Source organism: Gadus morhua, chromosome 7, assembly GCF_902167405.1.
Source record: "Gadus morhua chromosome 7, gadMor3.0, whole genome shotgun sequence".
NCBI lineage: Eukaryota > Metazoa > Chordata > Actinopteri > Gadiformes > Gadidae > Gadus > Gadus morhua.
Window position 1 is genome coordinate 20391730 of NC_044054.1, and position 27151 is coordinate 20418880.

At 44.9% G+C, this 27151-nt stretch overlaps 1 protein-coding gene across 1 annotated transcript in view; it reads right to left on the reverse strand.

Moving 5' to 3' along the window:
- The window catches only part of arhgap32b (Rho GTPase activating protein 32b), a 77508-nt gene that overhangs the window by 11836 nt on the left and 38521 nt on the right, over nt 1-27151 (reverse strand). Inside the window, exons 6-14 of the mRNA XM_030361057.1 lie at nt 21408-21494; nt 19055-19192; nt 17958-18050; nt 17216-17338; nt 16645-16722; nt 14153-14234; nt 12563-12613; nt 11764-11838; nt 1868-2017 (exon numbers count right to left, since the gene is read on the reverse strand). Of these exons, the coding sequence (XP_030216917.1) occupies nt 1868-2017; nt 11764-11838; nt 12563-12613; nt 14153-14234; nt 16645-16722; nt 17216-17338; nt 17958-18050; nt 19055-19192; nt 21408-21494 (877 nt within the window). The remainder of the gene's footprint in view (nt 1-1867; nt 2018-11763; nt 11839-12562; nt 12614-14152; nt 14235-16644; nt 16723-17215; nt 17339-17957; nt 18051-19054; nt 19193-21407; nt 21495-27151) is intronic.

The following is a 27151-nucleotide window of genomic DNA, read 5'->3' on the forward strand; positions in this document are numbered from 1 at the left end:
AAAATGAACTTCAATCGTCTTTTTCACGGAGTAACAAATAACTGTAAATGTATTATTATTATTATTCCAAAAAAATGACTTACCAAATGTCCACATATATACACAACATAACCTGCCGGTAAGTCGCTCTACGAGATGACCGACGACGACGCCTTCTAGCAGAGATATCCATTTCAAGAGCCATTCGCGTAGAAAGAGACATTTTTTTATTTAATAGCAACGATAACAAGACGGAAAACAGGTAAATTTTGCCGCCATCTGGGGGGAGATACGTCATCTCCAAACATCCGGTGGAGTTTCGGCGGCGTTCGGAGGCGTTCTACGCATGTCTGTAGACCGTACTACACAGTCAAGTGTAGTATGGTCAAGTAGTAGACACTAGACAGAAATAGTATGTACTAGGTATTCGGATGCAGCCAATGTCAATAATATGGATAAACTCTTTCTGCAGTATTTTTCGAACTCAGTGCGACTTCATCACCTATATACATATTGCTTATATATTAGCTCATATAGCTGTTCTCGGAGCAAGGCGGAGAGGGATGTTGGCAGCAGTGGAGTGGGATCAGGCCACCAACTGAACTGAGTCACAGGAATTGATCACATCATGTCTTATCTAAGTGTGTCTGAGGTGTTATGGCTTTCTTTGGAACAAGGGTTGTTGAGTGAAATGACACACTGCACGACAGAGGGGAGGAGCACCAAGTCTCACACAATGCAAAAGTATTACAGAATAATATGATACAATATCGCTACAAATATTGTTATAACATAACTGTGACAGAGAGAAAGAAATAACTGAGGCACACGAGTCCCAACTAGGCGTAGGTCCAGGCACGTCGCCTTGTTCCCAACAGCACCAAGTTGTATAACAGCATCATTGCATTGTGGAACTCGATTTGACGTCCAGAACAGAGTGGATAGCTACATAACATTGTGTCCTCCTGGACTCAAGCATTATGTAGCTCTGATTAACAGCGTCTAACGTAGCATTTTATACACAGTGTAGCATGGGGGCTTCTTAGTTGCAGGTTAATTTTTGCTAGGTTTTAAATGTTTTGGGGAGAATATCTAAGAATATTAATTTGAATCAAGCATCTCCCTTCATCGTTTTCAGATGATCCACTTTTCTGTCAAAGTTTGTGAACAAGCCCATGTATATTCTTGATATTTTCATTACATACCAGTTGTTCGGTTGATTAATAGTCATGCTATTTCTAAATAAACTCTTTTCCACAAATGATATGGGGGGAAAAAACAATTATGCAACAATGAAGTCTCACTAGAGAAAAAAAAATCAATGTCTCTCGCCATGTCAATACTCCCTCACTGCTAATGCTTAACGTCCATCAATTAAACAGTTGTAATCAGTCACAGCTAAACCCCCTCACAAGCACTGTGGGAACAAATCTACCGGAAGCCTGAGTGGGGGGGGGGAAGAGAGAGAGAGAGAGAGAGAGAGAGAGAGAGAGAGAGAGAGAGAGAGAGAGAGAGAGAGAGAGAGAGAGAGAGAGAGAGAGAGAGAGAGAGAGAGAGAGAGAGAGAGAGAGAGAGAGAGAGAGAGAGAGAGAGAGAGAGAGAGAGAGAGAGAGAGAGAGAGAGAGCAAAGTAGAGAGAGAGAGGGTGAGAGAAAGAGAGTGAGAGAAAGAGAGTGAGATTGATTGAGAGAGAGAACGAGGCAGAGAGCAGGGACATAGAGTAAGTGATGAGAGAGAGAGAGAGAGACACTATAGAGTAATTAAGGTGTTCCTTTCCTTAATTGAGAGAACAAAAAACGCGACAGAGAGACAGTGAAACGGACCGAGACAGAGAGAGAGCGCAAGGCAGAGAGGGAGAGAGAGAGGGAGAGATTAACTCATGGTCCTACCGTCATGACCAGAGTTCAGCAGGTGCTCTCCCAGGTCACAGCCGAAGACCCTCTCCCGGAGGATGCCCCTCTGCTTCAGCTTCTGCTTGGTGGGCCGCGACTTCATGAAGGTGCGGAGGAAGGTGATCAGCTTGCCGTGCTTCTTAGACACTGTGGAGGGACGGAGGGGACACACACACGAGGTTAGAGTCTAAAGCGTTGATACATTCTTTAACCCCATTCCCAGTGAGTTGCATCACAGTATTGTTGAAGTATAGAATAAGTATAAGTATAGTAGAAAGTAGATATAGTATAAGTATATGTAGAGAGAAATATTGATTTTTTTTAAGACACTGTTACAGTCCAGCAACTTGGATTTTGGTCTGAATAAAAGTAATCTAATAAATCATTTAATTATGCAAAAGTTGACATTCAAATGAGAACATGGTGTTAAAAAATAACCAAGGTGCCTACTGGAGTCTAGCCGCGCTATCCCAAAGCCACACGACACACTACACTGCCTCAGCCTCACACTAAACAATGTATTCCAATACAATAACATAAAACTGTCCTCACACGCTGTACCCCCCCGATCCGGTAAGTACACCAGCCCCCTCTGTTTCCAAACCAGCTCTTTGTGCAGCAGAGCTATCAAGTACTATTCCCGGCACCGAATCTCCACACCAAGGTACAAATGGGGTCGGCGTATTTTTTCTCTTCCTTTCGACCTATTGTGGATATTTTAACCCTCATTGGGATGGAAAGCCCTTTTCTATTATGCGTGTGTAGTTAACTTGAAGCGTAAGCTCTGCTACTGAATACCACCTCCTAGGCAACTATAAAGGCATTCTTCTCAGCAAATACCAGGCCTCTTTTCTCCTCTTCAACCAAAAACCCTGAAAAAACGGTCCAAAAAATACCTCAAAACAAACAGCTAATCCGATAGTGTCCGGAAAAAAGCTACGCTTCTTAAAGTTTGGGACCTGTTGTACAAACATCTGTTTTGTGTAGATGTAAAACAAAATAAATAAACAAGGAGAGGGTTTTTGGATCATCGGTTCCAAAAACCCTCTTCTGCACCACCCACTGCTTGTTAGCCTGCAGGGAGAAGCCCCAAAACTCCCTCCCATGCTGTCAAGTCCTTCTACTCTGCTACTGCCTAGTAACTGTGGCCATTGAGAAAGGAAATGGAACCTCAAACAACAATTCAGGCTATAACGATTAATAGATATTTATTTTTAGGATTATCTTTTTTGGCATTTTCAAGCTTTATTTATTGACAGGAAAGAGTTGAAATGGGGAGACAGAGAGGGGAGGGGGGGAAATGACCTGCAGTAAAGGTCCACGGGCCGGACTCGAACCCGCGACCACTGCAACGGAGGCCGGAGCCAATATGGTACGCACGCTCTATCCACTACGCCACCGGAGCACCCAACAATTAATATTTTATGGAACAGTTATGCAGTAATTACAAAAAGACAAACAGGCGGAGAATGAATTATCGGCCACTGACTGCTGATTTGGACTAAATGTTTAGGTGACTTTTCCTCTCCATTGTCACAGGGAATTTATCACACTTGATCACAATATTTAAGAAATATTTGAGGCAGCTGCTGCTACTGTATTACATCTTATTCAGGGCGGTTCTAAGCAATGCTGATGGACTCAGAGGGCATTGTTAAGTCTGAAATGCTGGAGCATACATTCTCAAAAATAATGTCTTTTGAAAGGCTTCTATGGGAAAAAAGGAAGGAACTCAGAATTACAACCAGGCTTTCAGAATTACCACATGGCTCAGACATCTAAAATAAAAACGTCTTCCTTGAATTACAGAGCCCTTAGCCTTCTCTCAACCATTGTTACAGTACAAGTAACTAACTTCTGAGTAAAATGCGCCTCAACTGGTGAGCCCATTCACAGTATAGAGGTGACTGCATACAATAGGCCAAATGTGTTGAAAATACAACCACCAAAGTTAAATACATAGTGGTTAGTAGTGCATAGCACCACATGGAAACTGATCCAATGCGTAACCAAGTTTACATAAAGCACCAGTTCGCTTCGCATAACACATGTCTTGTTGAGCTTGCTAGCCAAGCTCAACATGACAAGGTTCTTCATTCTGCATATCACTAACAGTGTGCGTAGTGCGTTACATTACGTCTGTCCTTTATATCAACGACCTTCTTCAATATCCGAATGGGGCGCAAGGAGCAACGATCCTAAACACATTTTACTAGAGTTCAGAGGGAATGCCAAAAATGATAATCTGGACCTCAGTTATTGTGAAGATGAATGGAATTCTACCTTGTCTAAACATGTCAAGAACACAAAGCGGGATCTGAGATTCATCTCCCTTTGTGGCCTCAGAGGTACCATGTACTTTGACCAAAGACACAGCCACTAATGTATCCAATGCAAGATCCCCCCGGCCAAGCAGGAGAGGTCATCATGGTCGAGCAGGTTTATTTTTCTCTGGTATTCCAGGGGCACATTCCTGCTCCTAATTTGAAACACAGTCCCCGATATTTCCGCTCTTCCGGAGTTTTAGTGAGCAGACCTGCCATCTTTTCACCTGCTCCCGCAGCATATGGTTATTCAATAGAAAAGTGGGTCATTCATTTGGGTGATCATTCTCCTATGTTGTATTTTCATTGAAAATAACATCCCATCAAAGAAAGTTTGTAGAATCAAGTCAATATGTTTAATATTTGTCTAAATGCGCAACCGAAAAGGGCTATATTCTGGGATAATACAATGCGGTAAGGCGCTGCTGTGCTGTTCTTCTAAATACTACAGTGACAACTATGTTTAAAAAACAAAGAAGCAGGTTTGTATATGACCCACGGGCATTCAACTGCAACATTTATAAATCATAAATCTATCCTTGACAAATGTCTCTCCGGTAATGCTTGGTCCTCTGGCATGGAGACTTAATATTAACAACACCGGGTATTTGCAACATGAATGCACGCCACGGAGGTAAACAACTCTTCGCAAATGTGGACAAAAGCCCCTGCTAGAATGCCAAGCATTCGTTTTAAATATTCATCTGTTGGTGGTTGAAGTACCATTACAGAACAGCACAGAGTTTTTTTGTGTTTAAAAACAGAAAACCCTTTCCTTTCAGCTTCTCACTACCACCCAGAGTTACATTACAACCCTCCCAGAGCATTATGTAGCGGCAGCACTCCACTCGGGCTTCGAGAAGATCCACAGAACGACGTTAAAACTAATTTGCTGTTAGTGTTGCATCACGAGACCTCGCTGGGCCTCGCCATGCACGTGATCAGGCATCCATCAAGAGGCTGCAGCGATTAAATTGAAATTTTCTCCATGGATAAGGCGCTCTCCATCACATGAGATGAAATAAAGACAGTTAGGTGTACACGGACTGCTCTGTGAACCTAATCTCGATCCTAAAGTGCAAGGTTTAAACTTCTACCCGAATAGCTGCTATTGGTATACCTCTGCTCTCTTGATACCCGCATAGTGAAAAATGTAATGTTTTGGAGGAAGAATCGGAAATACAAGCGTCGCCGTAGACACACGGCGGCTATTCGGCACAGAAGTGTAAATCATCCCTTTGATTCTACAGCCTTATTGGGATAGAATTATTTTTTTGAATTCCCTCTGTTGTGTTCAGCATCCACAGCCAGAAAATAACAGCTGAGGCATCATTATTTACACTGTCGAGGGATCAAACGGCCTGCAATACTCTGTTGGGTCCGTGTTTGTGTGCGTCCGTGTCGGACGAGACAAAAACGGACAATGGCGTTGCATTGGGGATAAACGAGCGTGACATTTTCAAACGAGGCACCTCGATCGACTCTCATGTCACTTCAGAGTGTAGTTTCCCTCTTCTGCTGAGGAGAGCAGAGAGGAACTCCCATCCTCTGCTCTACATCTCAACACCTGACAGCCCCAGGAGACATGGGCATCTGCAGCAGGCTGGAGAACTGAGGAGGCCCTCAGACCAACCTTTCCTCATTGGGCATCAGAGTGGGACATGGAATGATGCGGACGGGACTGGACGGTGAGGGAGAAGGATAGACGGAAATATATATCATAGGAAAAAAAATGAAGGATATTGTTGCCCCTGGGCTCAGTCATTTGCACAACATCAACTCATACCTTAAGTTAACATGGTAATTCACAGCCTCACACCATATTGTTGAACATAAAGCTGTTGTCGTTGCCTTCTGCATCACCATAAATGTCGTATTGCAAGATCCTTGCCAATACACAGTCCTGTAGGCTGGGGCTCTTGTCCACTATGCTAAACGCTTTGTGTGTTTGGCTTCCAAAGCAGTTGAAAAAAAGGCATTGCATCACATGGTGCACTGTGATTAATCAAGCTCAGCTGTCATTGGGCGGTGCTCAGTGTGGGTCTCGGTGTTAAGACGGCTTCCAAGAATCTGGACGAGTACGGATGACCTCTCAGCAGTTACAGCTAGGTAAATGAGAGCCAACAGCCTATCCCTGGTGTTTGCATTCGTATCATTTAACCACTGCAGGAGGTTCAAGCGTTTATGACTCATTTTGGAATTACACTTTTCTGAAGGCTTAGAGTTAGTAGATCACGATATTAGCAGTAACTCAATCCCATTTTGTTTGCAAGCTCCTCATTACTGATATTCTTCCAACTAGGCCCTTTACCCAGGAGAGAGTTCAGTGGCAGGTTTGGTGCGTGACTCAAATGAGTGTTTAAAGAGAGAGGAAGCCAAGCATTAAAACAACATCATTCCGTTCATTTAGCCAGGCTTTACTCTCTCAAAGAAGAAGCTGTAGTCAGAACAGTAATCAACATTACAAAAAGAAATGTAATCAAGACATGGTTTAGGGCTTCATGAGTCAGAGCAACAGCCAGGTTTTAAACACAGAAGAGCTCGCACCATGATAGCACTGAGCTCACGTTGTCAATGCTGTCATTTAGCATGTAAGAGTAATGTGGTAGTAGGCTGAATTGGGACAAAATAATTTCCTCTGTGCAGAGAATAAAAGGATCTCACTTTGGCAATTAAGCAGCTTTGAATAAACTTTGATCTGTTCTACATTCTTCTTTGATTCTGTTCTGCTATCAGTGACACAAGCACTGGGCTGCAGATAGCTCACAATGGATGAGGCCTTAAGCTGTATTGACATTGTTTACATAACTTATCAGGGCAGAGAGGGCCAGAGGAGGGAAACTGCTGGTGAGGGGTGCAGCGTTAATACAATGGGCGCCACATTAACAGACCATAACTATCCTCCACTGACGTCCTGGAGAGGAACCGTTTAGTGTCAAGTGTAAACAACTGAGGCAGTGTGTGCTTGTCTGTGTGTGTGTCTCGTCTGTGTATGTGTCCTATTAGAAGGCGGCCATCAGAGACAGTGACCTCTGTCCGGAAAAGGACATAGGAGCTCAAGTGTTGTGGTGATGGAAGGAGCAAAATGGCTTATTGTTCCTAACGCTAAATGGCCCACTTAACACAATTCTAGCCTAGAGAAGACAGAACAGAGGCCCAGAGACACATAAATGGTTATGTGTGGTCTTGCACTCAACAAAGAGCATTTATGTAGGACATTTGCAACAGTCCAGTTTTGTGATCCGTTTGAGTAATGATAACTTCAGGCCTAATGCTATACCAGCGCCACTAAATCATTTTTTTGTTACAGGAGTAACTAAAGCTGAGAGGCGTGTGTTATTTGTGTGCATAAAACACAAGTGCGGGCAGCCGTTGCCCTTCACGTGTCATTAAATGCACAATACACACGACCATTTCGCAGTAAGTTTTCAGTAAGTTTGCAATAACCTAAAATTAATAAACAATGAATAAGGAATTAGTTGGATACAATGTTTAGTTGCATTCAATGTTAGCTGATGAGCTCTTGGGTGTCAACATAACCACACAGCAGAGCAATATAGGGAGATTATTTATTTATTATAGAAGTTACGTTATCAATGATGTACGTACAAATTAGGCTAATTTTGGGAGGAGTACACCTATGAGTAATGTACCAGGTTAGCAATGTTAGGTTTAAATGTCACTTCAAAAGCAGACACCTACAGCCATATAGTTGGCGGTTTAGACGAGTAATACGTTAGGTTAGGAATGTTATGCTGAAAATGTCCCTTCCAAAACAGACGTTTGTTAAAGGCGGATTGAAATCAACAGAAAGTTGGAATAGCTGAATTGAGATATTAGTTTGGATTTGACCATGACAGTGATGACGTTACATGTACATCACTAATAGCATTGTAATCCTCCCCTACGAAAACTTTTTGGTTTGGCTATCGGGTAACTGTAGGCCACGGTAAAACATCATCTCGTCAGTGTTGTTGGGTGTGTAGAAACCCTATGAGAAACCCTGTGTAGTACGATTATATCCACATGGTTCGCCTCTATTCGAGCGGAACAATATTAACGATACGTGTATTTATTGAAACGGGTTACTTGAAGAAAAACACGGCCCAGATTCTTACCTTTGTTCCATAACGGCGAACTGTCCTTGGCGAAAAAAAAAGCGGAATTTCAAGTAGTGTACACTAATCGAGTCTTTGTCCTCTTTAAACTTAACATAAAAGCAACTGGACGAAAGAAGGCGAGAGTCGCAATGTGGCAAGTTTTTCCCGTCAGAAGTCCACGCTCAAAGCAAAGGCGCACCACAAACTCTCCTCTTCGCACTGTCAGCTAATAGCCAACTACTTCCCTGTATCGTTTTACTGTCTCCAGAGGAGAGCCAGCGGCAGCATCTGGTGGTTCCCCGCAGTGGAACAATCCTTATAACGTATTCAAAGCCCTTTCTTTAGCCCCCTCTTTTTGCTCACTATTGGAAGAGTCCAAAATCCTCTCATTTTGTACAGTACTGAGGAATCCACGTGCAAGGTGCAAAGTTCATGCAGCTCATGTTTCATACGGAGACTGACGGTTTAGTAATGTAATCTTTGGCGCCATTATTAATGCACAACAATGTAATAGTAATAACATGATTTCCAAATCACACACACACACACACACACACACACACACACACACACACACACACACACACACACACACACACACACACACACACACACACACACACACACACACACACACACACACACACACACACACACACACACACACACACACACACACACACACACACACACACACACACACACACGCATCCCGCCCCGTAAACCTCGGCCCGGACCAGCCCGAGGGTTGGTCCTGGATCGCCGTTACCACCGTCACCCACCAGCCGGCGACGGAGAGCACCGACCGAACCCCAATCAGCTTGATTGGGGGACACCTGGCCGAAAGCCGAGGAGCCAATATAAGAGGACTGACATTCTGGCAGACCAGAAACGGGAGCGAGGAAGGAGGAAGCGCTCGTGTCCGCGAGAGGCTAGAGGCTAGAGGCTAGAGGCCCTAGAGGCCCCATATGGTTGCCACATATGGTGGAGGATGCGGGCATGAAGATCCCACTACGACCCCCAGGTAAAGTACCCCACCCATTCAGAATGCAGAACCCGGACGGGACAGACGCCACCGCCGCGAGAGACGCCGCCGCCGCTGCGAGAGACGCATGTTACCCATGGAGGTGACATGCGTACACGGGGACACGCGAACATACGAGACCTGCCACGTGGTCGTCCGGACACCACAGGGGGTGTTCACGGCTAGGGCAGGGGTATTCACTTTGTCTACCAAGTCAGTTCTTAGAGTTAAGTAAGCCATTATTCATAAGGCTATATCCATTAAATGTTTTAATGAGCTGTCGGTTTTTACATCCCAAAGAAAAGACAAAAACAACGCAACGGCTCTCCTCTTCCTATTGCCCCTTCTCTCCATCACATAACCAGCTGTCTCGGCTTGCACTGCACACAGCTGCCCAATCACCCGTCCCCAGACGTGACGATAGTCTGTGCCAGGAAGGACTGCATGGTGGAAAAATAAAAGGTGGAACGCCACATCTGGCAAAGCAAGCTGGTGGACCATAATGGGGGCAAGGCCTGCCAGTAGCTTTCACTTGTGCTCACTTACACATCTGCATTTAACTGCAATGCAATGCCACAGAACGGATTGTCTAACTGATGAACAGAATACCTTGGGTCAGTACAGGTATTTTCCTTAAAAAAAAAAAGGTTACCATATTCTCAGTTTGAGATCCCCAAAGGCAGTAGTCGATCTCGGAGGAGTGGGAGAAGTTTGGGAGTGCCGAGTTTGTAAGCGAGTGTTGTGGGGCTGCCTGCTGGAATGTGCTCTTTCAGTCGCCATGGAGAGGGGGGCTGTTTCCCAATGTCAAGGAAGCATGCTCAACGCCCTTTTTTAGGGTGGCGCACAAACATTTGTTTACCGGTGGAAGGGATAGTGCCACTATCCAATGTTGTCAAATTAATGCACAACCGATCATTTGCAATGTTTGTAATTTTTAATGAACGTATATAATAGTATTTTATATGATATACTTATGTGTCCAAAGCACATAAGTGCTTTGAACACATAAGTAGGCATATATGAATCAGATCAGGTAAATAATCTATCCAAATGAATACATGTTTATCATCTCTTTGTCTTTTTCCCCCTGCATAATAGTAATCAACCGTACTGTAAATGTGATGCATGAATTAAGTTCTCAGACAATTTCACTTAGTTTTATAAAAAAATTAAATGGATTTTCCTTTTAATAAAGACGATTCGATCAACCGCTACAAAGCTTTTGTGACTTCCCCAAAGAGGCTCCATGCGAAGGAGACATGACCGCATTCATAACAGACAAGTCAAATAAATATCAGCTTGATTGCTTCCATGATTTATTCATAAGCGCACATGTGTTTACAAGCGGACACGCAGTATTAAAAAGCGGAAGCGGAAGCGCTTCCACACTACCAAGTCGTTCCAAAGTCTGAACGTTACAAAGGCTAGGAAGCACTCGAGCTAGCACTCTAGTCTCATCTCCCTAGGACGCGACTAGCAAGGACGCGTCCTAGCAAGGCTGCAGCCTTCACTTTGGGAAACAGCCGGGGACAGAGATTCTTACTGTTGCAGCACAAAGCTTAATGCTCAATGGATGGGGTTTTAGAGCTCCCCCCGCTCCCCATTTTAAAAGGATTAAATAAATCAAGGCTGGTCTAGACCTAGCTCCATGGCACCCCTGCATGCTCCTTTCAAGCCTCAACCAAACACATACATACAAATACAGCTGGCAAAAGCCCAGAGCTCAGACCCCGGCCTCCATTCAAACAGCTCTGGAGGAGCCCTGTAATAAAGCTCAAGCTATTTGAAATCACCTAGGAGTGGTGAAAGTAACTGCACAGAGCGATATGACACTTGACGACACTCATTCGACGTTTACATTTTCAATGCATCGTCATCCATACTATCCAGTCATTCAGCACCACATTGCATACATAGCATGACACTGCAAATGGACACAGAAACGTACCTGTATAAACAAGACAGCACTGATTACAAAATAAGGGAAGTAAGTATAGAAGAGGAATAAAGTGTAACGCTCCAATGGGAAGGTAGGTGATGTGGTTTGTTCCTCATCTAAATGTTGGCCTATATTCACACAAATATCTTTACAAACTTACCACAAACTTGGTACGCATTATACACAAATAAACAAGCTATGCTTGCTCAAATGGTTAAAAGCAATTAAAGTTAAGTGAAAATAACGATGACACGCATAAAAAAAATGAGAAAATGCCAGTAGCTGATCCAAATAATAAATGCATAAAATGGGTAGAAAAATAGACAAATCACAAGAACAAGAGTATCTGAAGCCTTCGGTTAGATTCCATGACCAGTTAACACAAGTAGTGCAAAGGATCGGAGAGGTGTTAGGGTTAAAGATCATAAGGGAAAGAGGAGCAACAACAGAAGAACAAATGGGTGATTCAGAGTTTTCCCCTCGCCCACCCGGCGTTGTTTGTCTACCTGAATCAGGGCTGTAGTGGTTTAGGGGGTCAGCGACCCAAACATTGTCCTGTTTTACACTCTCCATCTCCAGGTCTGCATGCAGCCCGGCGCAATGGCAGGCAGGCAGAGGATGATCGGATGGATGGTCGGTCGGTTGGATGTTTGGATGGATGCATGGATGAGGCAAGCAGCGTCATCAAGAAGAGACGGGGAGGGAGGGGGAGAAAAGCACTTGTTGAGTTAGAAACCATGTTATCTAGGATTATGGAGGCAGGTGGGCTTTGAATAGTAAGCCAATGGGACGGTAAAATCAATTTTATTTTTTAAAGGGCATCCGTAGAAGAGCCTTGATGCCTCACTTGAATGTGGCCCTCGACCTGACTATACATAGACAACCTCAACAATTGAGGTAGACAATCGAGGCAGACAATTCCAGGTTTTTGAAAGTCAAATCCCTGCAGGGCTCTTCTTATTTGTACTTTATTTCATTCATGCAGCCCAGCAAATTTCACTATCATCCTCTGGGTTCTGCTGACGGGAGAGTCCTAAGCAAATGTGCTGAGGTGGGTGTACCTAACTAAGAAGGGGCATTTACTTTCTGAACCTGGAGGTTTAGTCTCTGGTGGCGACAACGCGGGCATGAAGCGTTGCGTTTACACCGTGTTTATGCCGTGTTGGACAGTCACAATGCTCAAATGCAAATCACGGGTACATGCCGTATACATCTTTTTGTCAAGTACTAAAAGTACCCATGGCGATATAAAGCAGGGGGCGGTGAACTAGAATGAGAGAGAACGTAAAGTATACCCGCACGCACAGGGAGGGAAGAGGTTCCAGGATGCAGGCTGCAGACCAGTGCATGGCGATGCTGAGCAGGGGAGAGGGGAGGAGCGGTTCACAGTCAGATGCAAAGCAAACATCAGAAATAGTCGAATAACCCATACCAGCAGGATGGATTCATGTCTGCAACATTAAAGAGACAGACTGGGGTGGCGGTGGGGGTGGGGGGGCATAAGCCATGCAGCCATAGGTTTCCACTGAGAGATGAGCCAACACGGGGCCTAGTTAATGAGCTGTGTCCCCCCGTGTTAATCATTTGAAGGAGCATTGAATTATGGATGTTTCACTTTTTTTTCTTAGATGTTGCTCAGCGAAACAAACACAACGACATAACATTTTCTGAAAAACATCGACGTGCAGATGGATGAGCGAAGTGTGCCCGGAACAAGTGCCATGAGAGCATCACAAATAGTGTGAGGGCTAAAATGGCTTTATCGAGGATCATTGTGGCGTGCATGGCGTGCCATAATACACTCCAAATAGAAAAAGTTGCGCTTGCTGAACCTTGGGAATGATCCACATGCTAACCAATAGCACCAGGCCCCGCATCTGAAACGTCTTATACCCCGCCGACCCCCTGATAATTGTGGCTTACTGGGGCTCATATTTATGTTTTTGCATATCTTCATGTTTTTCTTTGCAGCGTGTCATCACTTTTCCAATTTTCCAGTTCGTTGGAGGTCAGGAGACCTCGGTGGAGGAGGAAGAGGAAGAGGAGGTGGAGGAGGAGGAGGAAGAGGAGGTGGAGGAAGAGGAGGTGGAGGTGGAGGTGGGTGTTTCTAATTATTTTTTAATTTGGTAATCCTCATTTCTTCAGTAAGACTCGATCAAACAGCCTGCTCCTCTCCACGGAGTTCCACGTGGAGCCATGTGTGAGTCATGCTGCTCATGAGTCACTCCTCTTGATACAGGAGGGGCTTAAGACCCTACATGGATGCAGGGCTTGTTTTTCTTTTTGGGGATCAATCTAATTCTATGTGGGGGATAAGGGAAAGGGTTCAAGTGCGGGGCTCCGGTTTGAACCATAATCAAAGAAAAAAATGTGTGCTGTAGTCATGCCAAGAGGGTTTATGGTGTTATTATTCTGACTCAGTTTAACAACAAGAGGGATATGGTCACTGGGCTTATCCGATGACTTGACTTATTTTGATATGCAGTTGATCTGCATATTGACAGAGGAAAAACATCCCGCCCCGCCGTTAAAATAACAATTTGTTTAAGAAAAAACTTTCATAATTTCCCTTCCATTTGTCGCAGATACAAGTGCATTAGAACGGTGCATTAGGAACAAGGTCTTAAATAAATGGTCTAATAAAGACACACTTCCCTTAAAACACAAAAAATACTTGCTGTAATCATCATGTTATCTGACATTTGCGCAAGCCAACACAAAAGCACAAAACCCACATGTACTTCATATGGTACAATCACAAGGCCTGAACTCATTCATTGATATGTGCCCGTATCAGCTGCAGTACATGATATTCAGGTGATTAAACGATGAGGGCAATCTCCTCTCAGCATACAGACACTCCCACTAGAGGGTTGTGTTAGAGGCCCAGGGTACCTGGCTTTGGCACTGCGTTGGTCACAGACTGCGGCACTTTATCGTTTATCAGCTCCACACACTCGCTGGGAAAGAAGCCAACCTAGAGAGAGAGGGAGATAGAAGGGGAGAGAGAGAGGGAGAGAGAAGGGGAAAGAGAGAGGGAGAGAGAGAGAGTAACAGGACCATCACTTTTTTTTAGATTACAAGAGCCGGGATGGAGAGCACTGCTCAACAGCTACTACACACCTTTTTATCTCCGTGGAGCGCGGTCGTGTTAACATGGCGAGGGCGTTGCGTTCGCTGACATGCTCTGAAAGGGGCCTCACCGAGGGCCCCGGGAGGGGCCATTTAAATAGGGCCGCTCGGATGTGAAGTAAGTGGCCTTTTACTAAAGCAGAGCGCGCCGTACATTATGAGTCGGGACTTTGAGTCCTTTTAGTAGAAAGCCTGATTTTTGGGGTGGGGGGGGGGGGGGGGAGAATTAAATGGTAGGTGGATAGAATGGATACAGACAGCCAGCGCGGGCTGGCTGTCTGACACATGACGTTTTACTGCGGTAACAGCATATCATACATCAGAGGAGGATTTCAGAGCGGCAGGTGGCACCATGATACTAAATCAACACAGCAGTTCACTCACGTAACATTCACCAACATACTGACACGCCCCCTCGTGTACAGTTTGGAGCCTAGGCCTTTTTCATGCAATTTGATCTTTCATTCCTTTTATCCCATCAACTTGCTGTATTTTGATTTCCCCCTCCCCCCTCTACTACCATGTCTCTGAAGCAGCGTCGCTAGAGCTCGCCCGGAGCTGTGCTACGCTAAGCCTTGAACACGACAGATGGACAGACAGCGCCGTCTGACAACCCTCCGCGGCCACTCACATAAACAAACACAGACGGCTTGACTGACTGGCTGTCTGCTCCCCGGTGGAAAGAGTGGGGGGGGGGGGGGGGAAGGGGGAAAGGGGGAGAGAGAGAGAGAGAGAGAGAGAGAGAGAGAGAGAGAGAGAGAGAGAGAGAGAGAGAGAGAGAGAGAGAGAGAGAGAGAGAGAGAGAGAGAGAGAGAGAGAGAGAGAGAGAGAGAGAGAGAGAGAGATAGTGATAAAGAGAGCGAGGCAGCGAGAGAAAGAGATTGAGGTGGAGTGAGAGTGAGAAAAGAGAAAGAGATAAGGCGCAAGATAGTGACAAAGAGAAAGCAAAAGATATGGGGTGAGATAATGAGTGAGAGAGAGCGAGAGAATGAGAGGGGGCGAGATCCAGAGAGAGAGAGATTGAGGGCAAGAGCGATAGGGAGAGAGAGCCAGAGAGAGAAAGTGAGGGCGAGAGTGTAAGCAAAATTGTGAGTGAAAGCATAGGCAAGATGGCACAGCAGCTGCTCTGATGTAGCCACAAACACACAGTCACACACACACACACACACACACACACACACACACACACACGACTTGACGAAAAAATAAAGACATAAATAAACCCATTCAAGTCAGCTCTCTAGAGTTCATGGGAGTTCAGAGAGAGACGCCCCCACCCACTGCTAAACCTCCAGTAGTCCAGCTGTCTGCTTTAACACTTTCTGGATTATGAGACGGGGACGCACTCGCCACCCAGCAGGGGGTATCAGCGGTAAGCTGCGGTCATGTCAGATCGAGGGGTGGCTGGAGGGGCCGAGATGGATAAAAACTGTCTGCAGCTGGAGGCCGGATTCAAGCACACGCAAGGGGTCACGGTGTGGGGGACAGAGGGTCAAACCTAGGGGGACGGGAGTCGGGAGGGGCCTCACAATACGACTTTAGAGTGCTGATACCGATATGCAATGCGATTCTGTAAATATTGCGATGTTATGGGATTTTCTTTTGTGCATTTTTGTATTTTGTGTAGTTTAACACTGAGGTACAGGTTGTACAGGTCCAGCATTCTTTTCTAATGAATTGGTAAAACAGAACAGAACATAGAACAGAACAGAACAAAGTTGAGGCCAGTTGACCATTGGCAAATGTACTACAATTGCATTCTGTAGGAGTGCAAAGAATCCGGGTTCTGACATGAATCTATAATTTCCTTATCGTTACATTGTAGTAGGATAAAAGACGATTCTAGTACTATTGGTCACGGCAAGTATCTGATGGGTGTCCTGGATTTTTCGGGGTGAGGTTTGGTTATGATTCTACAGCAGACTTCAGCCTCCGTCCCGATCCGTACGGTTTTGCAAACGGAGCTTCTTGTTTCATGTTGAATGTCCAGATGATGAGCATATAGTCAGCAGATATATTCAGAGCAACCAATCCTTTGACTGCTTGGGAGTAATGTACATAAAAAGAAAGCTCCATAATACTCCATAACTCAAAACTAATAATAAAATAATATTTTATCTTTATCTTGAGAGAATGTGATGGATTGTGTGGAGAGATACGGTATCATTGTCAACACCGCAGTGGCTGAAAACTGCAATAGTTGATCATCATGCACACAGGGACTTCTGCAGGGGACATTTTCTCAGACAACCAACCTGAAAGCCGTGTTTTCCTCTCCACCATGTGGTGTCCTCCTTGGGGGGCATGTCAATGACCGACACGATATCACCCACCTGAGAAGAGAGAGAGCCAGAGATATGGAAAAAAAAACAGCGAGAGAGAGAATATATTAATACTGGGTTGCATTGGGACCAGCTTTGACGTGCACTGCAGCACAGAAAAAAAAGATTGAAATATTCTCCCTTCAGCTCCCTGGCGCAATTCTAGATAAGTGTGGCCGACATAGTACCGAAAACATTTACGTTGTATACTGTATCTATTGATATTTTCTGTTGGCAAGGTTCGAGATATGAAAGAGAGTTGCCTTTTGTGGAACGTCCAACCCTATCAATGTCTTAATCAATCTCAGACAATGTCTTTCACACCAAACCTAAGTGGCATGTACACATTTGCACCAGTCATTGTGAGGAATTAAGACACAAAGTAGTAGTCAATCAAGAATCATTCATAGACAGTGTCAGAATAACACAGTGACGTGACAGAGTGGTTGGGTGGGAGAAAGAGAAAGAGGGAGATGCATCATCTGTGTCGTCTGAGGGCCGTCACCTCAAATGACAGCTCGTCCGCGGCCTGGGCGATGTAGCGCTTGATGACATGGGCAGCAGCGATGGCTGGCACATTGATGGAGGACTCCTCATGCACCAACAGATGGTTCCCCTTGTTGTCCACCTGGGATACGCAACACACACACACACACATTCACGCACACACATACATTCACGCACACACACGCATTCACACAAGGACACAAGCAAGCAAACCCACACACATGCACACGCATTCACACACACACACACACACACACACACACACACACACACACGCACGGACACAAGCAAACACACAAATCGAGCTTTATACGACAAGTGGCTCCAACCCTGGTAGTGATATGCATATAGAAATGCACAGCTTTTATTTATTTGAAAGGACAGCAGGGTCATTAGTCAGTGTGTTGTGGTTTTCTGTCGTAATGGCGAATACCAGCGCCAGCCAGAAAATATCCTCAAGATGTTATATATTTAGAGTGGCAAATCCCCACTGTAAAATACACAGTATGCATGTAGTCATGCATTTATTTAAACCAGCACAACTCTGGCTCAATCAAGGCCAGTGATTTATTTTCCCTCTGAAGCAATTTAGTCAGTGGAAGACCAATGTGGGAAAATCTCGACGTGAGTGTTCAGTTATCGTCATGGGTTAAGGGATGTTGAACTAACGTAATGTAATTAAATGTGGCGACGGCTGTACAATGTGCAGCTTTGATAGGCTCCTCTTTGAGGGACCTTACCTCCATCCACGTGAGGGCGGGCCCACAGTTGATCTGGTTGTCAGCGATGGCTGAGAGCCGTGAGAGGTAGGCCAATAGCATCTGGGAAACAGACTGTGAGAGCAGGGGGGGGGGGGGGGGGGGGGGGGCAGTTAACATTCAGCTTTACAGAACACCTTCCCTAAGAAACATGAGCCGGATCCATTATCTCACTTCGGCAAAGTACGAAGACACACCGGATTCCCAATTAATCCGGAATTACCCAGCCCATTTGGCCATTCCGACTCTTTTTTTATCCTCTCTGTTAGTGCAACCAGGGGGTTTTATTAGGCCTGTGGTATGTGGCAAAAGGGCGCCTGGTTTCGGATTTTCGAGCAGCCAATCACACTCAAAACAACCTCCGCCGATACCTCGTTAGAGGGCACCTTTCTGGTTTCGAAAGGCGGAGATGAGAGCAGTAAAGACACGGGCTGCCGCACAAAAGCTCTGGGGCTCCATGTAACCGACGTTCCTCCGTTGACAATCGCCGTGCCCATCCCAGCTACACTCGGCCTCGCTGAGGTTCATTTGAGCGGTGGAGGTGCGTGCCAGGGTTTCGTTTGAAAGCCTGCCAATACGTCCCAAGGAACAATGGATCCTAGGAACGGCTATTGAGAGCCAAGACTATGTCCTCCTCTAGGCAGACAAGTGAAACAATCACTCGGAAATTGCCTCTCATTATAAAACGAGAACGACTGGTTGTACTGCTTTCTTTGGTCGGGAGCCCCCGCAGAGATGCGTTTTGTCGGATCGCGTTATTAATGTTGTCGGCTTAATTCCCCTGTCTCCACCTAATGTTTTATTGAATCTAGTTCAATCAAGCACAAAAATAGAAGATTATTGAAGATATGTATTGAGTCCAAGTCGTTTGCCTTAATGGGTCATGGTGGCTCCACTGCTGGTTATTAACCACATTTGACATGAATTGACCCAAGTGCGGTTTCCCTCCTGTGGTCCTCTTTCTCACACACACACACACACACACACACACACACACACACACACACACACACACACACACACCCCCCCCTATGATTGTGTGTGCATACCTGGAGGTTGCGACGCAGTGCTTAACTTACTTCGGACTGGTCCGTCAGACTGTCGAAGCGGGGCAGCTCGGGCAGCTGGGAGAAGCGGCGGTCGTAGATGCAGAGATGCAGGTGCTTGTCCAGCACACGGAAATCCTCATAGCTGCGCCTCACAATCCAGCTCCGGCCCTAGCACGGGAGAAACGCAGCCGAGTGATTTCCAAGTACTTAGTGGTCACGGCAAGTATCTGATGGGTGTCCTGGATTTTTCGGGGTGAGGTTTGGTTATGATTCTACAGCAGACTTCAGCCTCCGTCCCGATCCGTACGGTTTTGCAAACGGAGCTTCTTGTTTCATGTTGAATGTCCAGATGATGAGCAGATAGTCAGCAGATATATTCAGAGCAACCAATCCTTTGACTGCTTGGGAGTAATGTACATAAAAAGAAAGCTCCATAATACTCCATAACTCAAAACTAATAATAAAATAATATTTTATCTTTATCTTGAGAGAATGTGATGGAGAGTGATTTCCAAGTACTTAGTGATGCCCACAGGGGCATGGGAATTTGTCGTCGCTAACCCAGACCTTACCCGCAACATGTACCTACCTGTTAGCCCCTTAAAAGTGATCTCTTGATAAAGCAATGTTTATTTGATGGACTAAAGCCATATACACATATATAATACGATATACTAATTAATACGATATACTAATTAATACGATGCAAGGCCTCCATTGAGAAAAATAACAGAACCAACAAGGGAGAACGTGTTATGGTAAGACAGGGATAAAAATATATAAATGAAGCTCGTCTGGTGGTCACATAAACCCTACTCTGTTATTATCTCAAGTAGGGACATTATGCTACTATGCATTCTTTCAAACTGTTTCACGGCTCAAGGAGTTGTAACACAGCGTTGTGACCAGAGGGTTGTTCAACATCCCCGTCCAAGTATCACAACCTCCCCCCTTAAAAGGGTTTTAGTTACCTCAGTACGGGAAATCTTTCACTATCTGTGTAGCTCATCAAAACATGTCCACACATTTCCTCATACCAAGTCCTTTAATGGGGCCAACTCTGCCTTTTCAGGTTTGACAGAAGGAGGAAAGAAAAACCAACAAACACCAGTGCAAACCGGGTCAGTTTTGCCCATGGTTCACCACACAAAACACAACTTGGCTCCTAAACACAGAAGCAACGTGCAAAAAATAGGAAAATCCACTTCTAGTCGTTCCACAGATTTGTTGTTTCTGTTTCAGCTGGCGAGAAATCCCATCCAAACCTCGAAAGAGACCAAGGTCGGAAGAAAAAGAGAGAAACGAGGCCCAGAGAGAGACTGGAGCAGGGCCCGCGGCGGCCGGATTGGGGTTCCAGTGCCATCCAAGTGCTGTTTTCACCATGGCAATGGGCGGGGGCGGGGGCGGGGGAGGTACTTCTCAGACTAACGGGACACTCTTCTGCTCTACTTTACCCGATGAAGCTCTCTCTCTACTGGGCCTCATCGCCGCCGCCCGTCCCCTCGACGGTTCTGTGGATTAGAACGCGACGAGACTAGCGGCGCATCAAAACAAACAGCTGTTGCCAACCCGCTCTGAGGCGAAATGTTGGTGCCAATTTAGCTGGCCGACTCTCTCTCTCTCTCTCTCTCTCTATCAAGATTCTTGAGTTTCTTGGTGTTGGCGAGAGCTGGGATTTCCATGAGAACAGCCACATTTTCCCTCCAGCAAGGTCAAGGAAATAGAATTCGATAAAGATATATCCAAAGTAATAGCTTACGGGCTGCATTGCAGGTGCACTCGGGCCTAATCACAGTTTTCATTCAAAGCACTAAACTTTTGCCAACAATGATGAATTTGGCAATTTGTCACGCTTAGTGCCCTCCACAAAAATTCTCTCATTATTATCTCATCTCATTCTGCAGCTTAAATATTGATGGCCAATGGTATTCGGAAGGGCAGGATTTGATTGACATTGAGGTTTCTATCAAACAGGGCACACTTTCCATTAAAAACCTAGTCTATGCTTCCTTCCAATAAAGAATCACTCATGGACATCTGTGGGCTGTGGCTCTCACTTTTCCATTCCTACATAGCACGTTTTTTTATATAACAATGTGGGAGCGATCATAACATAAATGCATTGAAGTGAATGCACAATAAATCTTGAAACTGCTTTATGAATGTTGTAGTTGGCAGTGGTAGAAATATGCTAAATGTATGCAAATATATATATATACACACACACATATATATATATATGACTAAACTATGTGTAGTTTATTCAACAGGTTTTCAACAATATTGTGTTAGTTCTCCCAGCTATAATGGTGTGTTAGTGGTGTGAAAGTGCTATATATGAATATATGCATGGATCCCAGGCCTACTGAAGTGTTATTCTTACCTGACAGTAGATTTGGACCAGGTACACCAGTTCTTTGGACTCATAGCCGTTACGGGTCACCTCACACTGCTCATCCGCCAGGGAAAGCTACAGGAGAACAGAATCATATATATAAATAAACAACAAAGAACACTCCACAAAAGGACACAAGAGTGGTACAGCAATTCTATGAGAAAAACGATTTTGTACTTTTGCTTTCGTTTCTTATCAAAGGCTTCTGCTGCCCGTGGTTTAATTATGTCCCGCAGAGATAATTTCAGGTGGTCAAATAAATGAATGAATAAAAAGACGTACAAAACACCAACCATCTACTTTAAATAATTACCAGACTGGCTGGTACAAAGAGAATTCATTGGAACAAGCTGTGGCCGGCTCTCGTTTTGAGGATCTTCACGGTATTGTCATTAGAGGGGTGAGGGGGGGGGGGACACAGCAGAGGAAAGGGAGGGTGTTCTATTTACAAATTTCAGGAGATGATTATGCTCATGTGTTCTCAACGGAGACCTGCTGGACGCCCACGCTGTACTGAAATATAGATGAGAGGAGGCTGGAACAAGCCCAGGCACAGCCCAGGAGCAGCTGCTACCTACGGGCTTCGTCAGTGTAGCGCTGGGGGGGAGAACCGTGTGTGGGGAGCTGTGAAAAGACAGCCACTCGGATGTGTGGAGCAGTGCCGGGAAATGGGGCTTGTTTGTAGATGTTCAACACACACAAGTACTGGCCCCAATCCACAGTGTCTGCAGCCTACCTGTAGGCACCCTAGGGCAAGAGGCCTAACCCCTATACCCGCTCCTTATGACATGTATCTGAGTTTACAATTAGTTGCTTTGGATAAAGCCTGCTAAGTCACGGAATTTCCCCCTCTGGGAAAAATAAAGTGCATTTAATTTGATGACTAAAAAGTAAATGGTTTGTTTAAGCATTTTGTCATTTATTTGCGTGAAAGCCCAATTCTCTCGGTAATGACAAAAAACCCTGCCAGGTTGGACCCTTACCCTATTGTACCATTTCTTATATCAGGATCGACATTTTAATTGGTTATTCACAGTTCTTTATGGTTGTTACTAACCACTGCGTCCTTAGAATACACTGACGAAGACTCAATTAATGTTCAGATTTTGTGGATTTAACATGTTTAAAAAAGGTATTATTGTTTCCGCGTGCAACAGAAACTTTACTGGAAACCAGTTGGTGGGGAGTGGGGGGGGCTCCATATCAATTTGCGAGCACCAACCTCTGGGAGCCATTCAGCAACTCCTGTTTGAAAGCATTACGCTTGTCACTGTGCCAGGTGGGATAGAGCCTCCACACATGTGAATTATGGAGCTCAGGTGGGTGTGGGAGGGGCGGGGAAGCAGGGGAAGTGCAGGAGGGTGCTGATGTCTTTTCACCAGCAGAACAATGCTTGCATTGTAGCATTCCACTCTCTGTGCCACTGAAACTCCTTTAAACACCCCTGGCAGCAGTGGCTAGCGTGAGGGCCGGCTACTACAGGCTTCTCTGTGACCAGGTCTCTCTTGTACATTAACCCTTAGACCATGTTTTTATGTTGGTGACATGCATATAGTCACTCTTTCCCGCCAATATTTGTTCATCTTTTATGCCGGCATGTATTTAGTTAGAAAAATACAACTTCTGCCGGTAAAATCATATGTGCTACACACACAAAGGTGTCTTTCTTCCCCAGTGGTGGATAATAAAAAGGAGAACGATATTATTTATGTGTCCCTAAACAGACATTGTCTGGGTAATGACATGGTGCCAGAGAGAAGAAAAAAAACGTGCTTTGGTTCCTATTAAAGCTTGATTTAAAGACAGTTGGCAAGGGAGGTGCATGGGTAGAATGGATAACTCCTCTTCAATCTCTTATGAAACAGTACGGCTCTCCAAAACATAGAAAATAATGCTCATGCAAAATGAGTCTTGTTAAATTCAGGCTCACAAAAAACTATGAGGAACAAGTTGGCTAACAGAGTGCCCAAAAAAGCCTTTGAAAAACCTTGCACAAACCAACAACCACTATTACATTTTATTTTCCAAATTGGGAGAAAGTTTTGATTGCACTACGAGTACGACATCTGTTGAACTTCTAATGGTGCCATTCTTTTCTGGATATCATGGACATATAAACACACGCATAAAGAATGTGCATGTTTTTCAATGGATAAAACCGAGATCTAATATGCCTTTCTTGAACACGTCGAGTTAAATTGCATTGTACTGCAGGAGTGAAAACTAATTAAACCACAACATGTGATACTGTTCTCCTTCTACTAACTCAATAGGAAGAAAATGGTTGGCAGAACAGCACCTGGAAGTGATATACAGGACTATAAAAAAACGTGTGTTTATATTGACTAGGCGCTTGCTCAATCTTCATGAGGCTTGTCATAAGACAAAGAAATGCAGTTATGTTTTGGACAAGTTCTACGCAAGCGCCATAAAACATGATATGCTTGGGAACTTTGACCATTTGAACACAAATGTTAAAGAAACCAGTGTTGATCGTTGAGATTTAAACCAGTTTTTTAGGCTGTTCGTGCCCTTTTTTTTTATAATCTAGTTCCGTAATGAATCCATCACAAGGCTTTTTAGGGACTTTTTCATCAAGTGGGTCCACAAATGTTACACTGCTCATTCTCATGGTCTACTGATCCATTGTTATTTTGGCTGGCCATCCTAACCTGTTATGCTGTCTCAAACTATGGTTCGGCCCATCACTTTCACCTGAATAGGCTAATCTTCCCATAATAAGATACCCTACAGCATTCTCTTTTTCAGTTAACAAGAGGATCCATCTTAGTTCCTAGGATGTTTAAAGGATATAGAGTTGATTGGATAAACATTTCACATCAAATCATCCACACATTCTTACACATGAATGTTGAAGCATCAATAAGCATACATCCCTTGTTTAAAACAGGGCAGTATAAGAGACCAATTCAACCACACGAGAGGGAGAGCATGAGAAAATATCTAAAATGTGTTGTTGCAGACCATGTACAACCAATGTATTGGTGAAAGCCCCCAGCATCTCAAAGCAGTGAGTTAGAAAAGTGACTACAATTTTCTGTGCACCAACCCTTAAATTAGATCAAAAATTGGCAGTGTGGCATAACAAAAATTATTCGTAGTTCCAAGGCTACAATGCAATTTACCCAGTAAGGACAAAATGCGGTACATAGACAAGCGCTGTTATGTTTTTTCTTAATTGCTTGCCAGGGTTTGTGATGGATCCTACTCTATCATTTATTCATATGTGCACCATAAACAGAGGTTGTCACACCTGACAAACCGGCTTTTAAAAAGATGACCCCTTGATTTGCATGACATTTGCATTACATTACAACATATTTTATCCCTTTTTCTTGGCAAACAATAACATTAGAAGTCATAATTAGGTATAAGCAAGTATAAGCATTCATCCAATTGATGAAAATGCCTTTACCCCTCAAAGAATTACACTGAATCAATGCGATGAAATTAGCCCCATTCTGGGACAGAAGTGAACATACCATGGTGTAATCTGACGATGTTGGGCTGTGAACCAACTGCAGCTAGGCTATTCTATTGGGACGGGGATTAGTGTTATTTTCGAAGAGGACATTAGATAATGGGAAATTCCAGAGAACCTGTAATGGCTTTAATGGATTTAAGCTTTGCTCAGTGGCCGCAGCCCATAGAGGTGTAAAGCAGACACTCAATGCACAACTGAATGCATTACGCAGAGCAATGTGTGGCTGTCTAAAGGAGTAGCTGGGTTGCAAAGATGCCTGTGCAGCACTACGCTGCACCAAGCCAAGACTTTTACTTTACAAGGCAAAGAGAGTGCTTCTCATTGCACTTCGTCCCAACTGTACTTTCAGCAATTGTGCTTCACTCACACTCAATCTTACAAAAGCAAGCTAATGCACCATTGCCTTTTGAAGTAATTCTATTGCCTTTGAAAATGAAACTAAATCAATCAATCAAATGGAGGAAATTCCTTTCACATTTTAATTGAGTTTTTTCCACTGAGATTTTACATACCACATGCTTTTTTCTAAAAGGATGAAACCCATTTCTACGCATTGTTAGTAAGTGCCACTTACAAACCAAGTCAAGCCCAGAATACACGCTGGTAAAATGCCTGTGCTTGCATATAAATCCTTCCCCAACTGGAGACATTCAATCCATTCATCTAAAACCCAGCACTTTCACAGTTAGACATAGAGTCGGCTGGTTAATTCCCATAGATCTTAAAGCAGATCAGCACCAGGTGTAATGAAGCAGCCATATATAAACCGCAGCACATGTATTTATGGACCGTGCAAAGAAGACACAAGTTAATGCTGGCGATAGCTCAGCCAGTGTGAAAACACAATTTCTTTAAAAGGCCACGGCGGAGCCAAGGACCGAGAAGATGATGGCTTTACTCACAGTGGATCGTATCCCGTCTTTCACAGGCTTCCTGGCCGGTTACTGTGGGCTGTGGAAGTAACACCACGCCGTCGACCTTACTGCCAGAAACCCCCCTCCGATACCCCCTCCCTCCCGCTCCTTCACATTCACGCACCTGTCCTCAGCCCTCCACTTCAAACTGTGGAGTGGGGAAGAGGTAGCCGGGAGAAAAGTATCACTGAGTTTCTCTGTGTGTACGTCGAAGTATATTCCGCTTCAATCAGACTCCCAGCTCGGCCCGTCCAGGACACGATTACCCCTCAGCTGGAGGCAAACGTCAACTCTGCACCACACGCTGCATGTGTGCGTTTGTGCATGGGTGCATGCGTGTGTGTATTTCTCTGTGTGAGTGTGTGTGTGTGTGCTTTTCCCTGTGGCGGATTCAAAGAGATCTGCAAGCCAACGACATCAGCAGCAGCGGCAGTGGCAGCAGGGGTGGGGGCTGATAGTGTGAGGGTGGATAAAGCCAGCGGTGGCGACAGCGGTACGGGACGCGTTCCTCGGCAGGGCGGCATTCATCCCCTCCACGTCGCCCTGCCCCCCTCCTCTGTCGCACAGACGTGACACTGCATTCCTTCCTTCTTTCTCTCCTTCTCCTTCTCTCCTCTGATCCTGTCCCTGTTTCGGGGCTTTTGGTCTCCGGCAGCCAAAATAACTTTGAAATAGGAGGAAGAATAAAAAAAAAAAAAGGAAAAAGAAAGATCCTAGTTGGCTTAGCCGTGAGAGAAACAAAGAGGGAAAAGAGGAGAAGCGGTGCTGAAAGTAAAGAGCCCAGTTCCTCTTTTGTTGCTCCTTGCTCCCCCCTTCCACCTCCTCGCCGGCTGGGCTGTTTTTTTTTTTCCTTCCTTCACCGTCCCTGCCACACACACTATTCTCCCTCTCGGTCTCTCACTCCCTTTTTCTTTCTCTCCCCTCCCTGACATGCTGGCTCACACCCCCTATCACCCCCCCCCCCCCGCCCTCCTCTCTCTCTCTCTCTCTCTCTTTCTCTGGTTGGTGCATTCCCCAGGACAAAGAGCGGTGATGGGGAGAAGGGGAGAAGGAGAGGGAGCTCAGAGAAACAGAGGAGAGAGGGGGGAGGGCAGGAAATGAAAGGAAGGGAAAACGAGTGGATGCACTTGCAGGACAGCATTTCTTGCACGTGCCATTTTCCTTCCCTCTCTCTTGCTTTTGTGTGCCCCTCTCTCTTTCTCTCCTGTCCGCTAGCATGTTGGCATTTCAAAGACAGGACCTGTGCTGACAGTAGATGGGTGCCCTTTTTGGGACATAGAACTCAGCCTTGTAAAGTGGTACTAAAGATATCA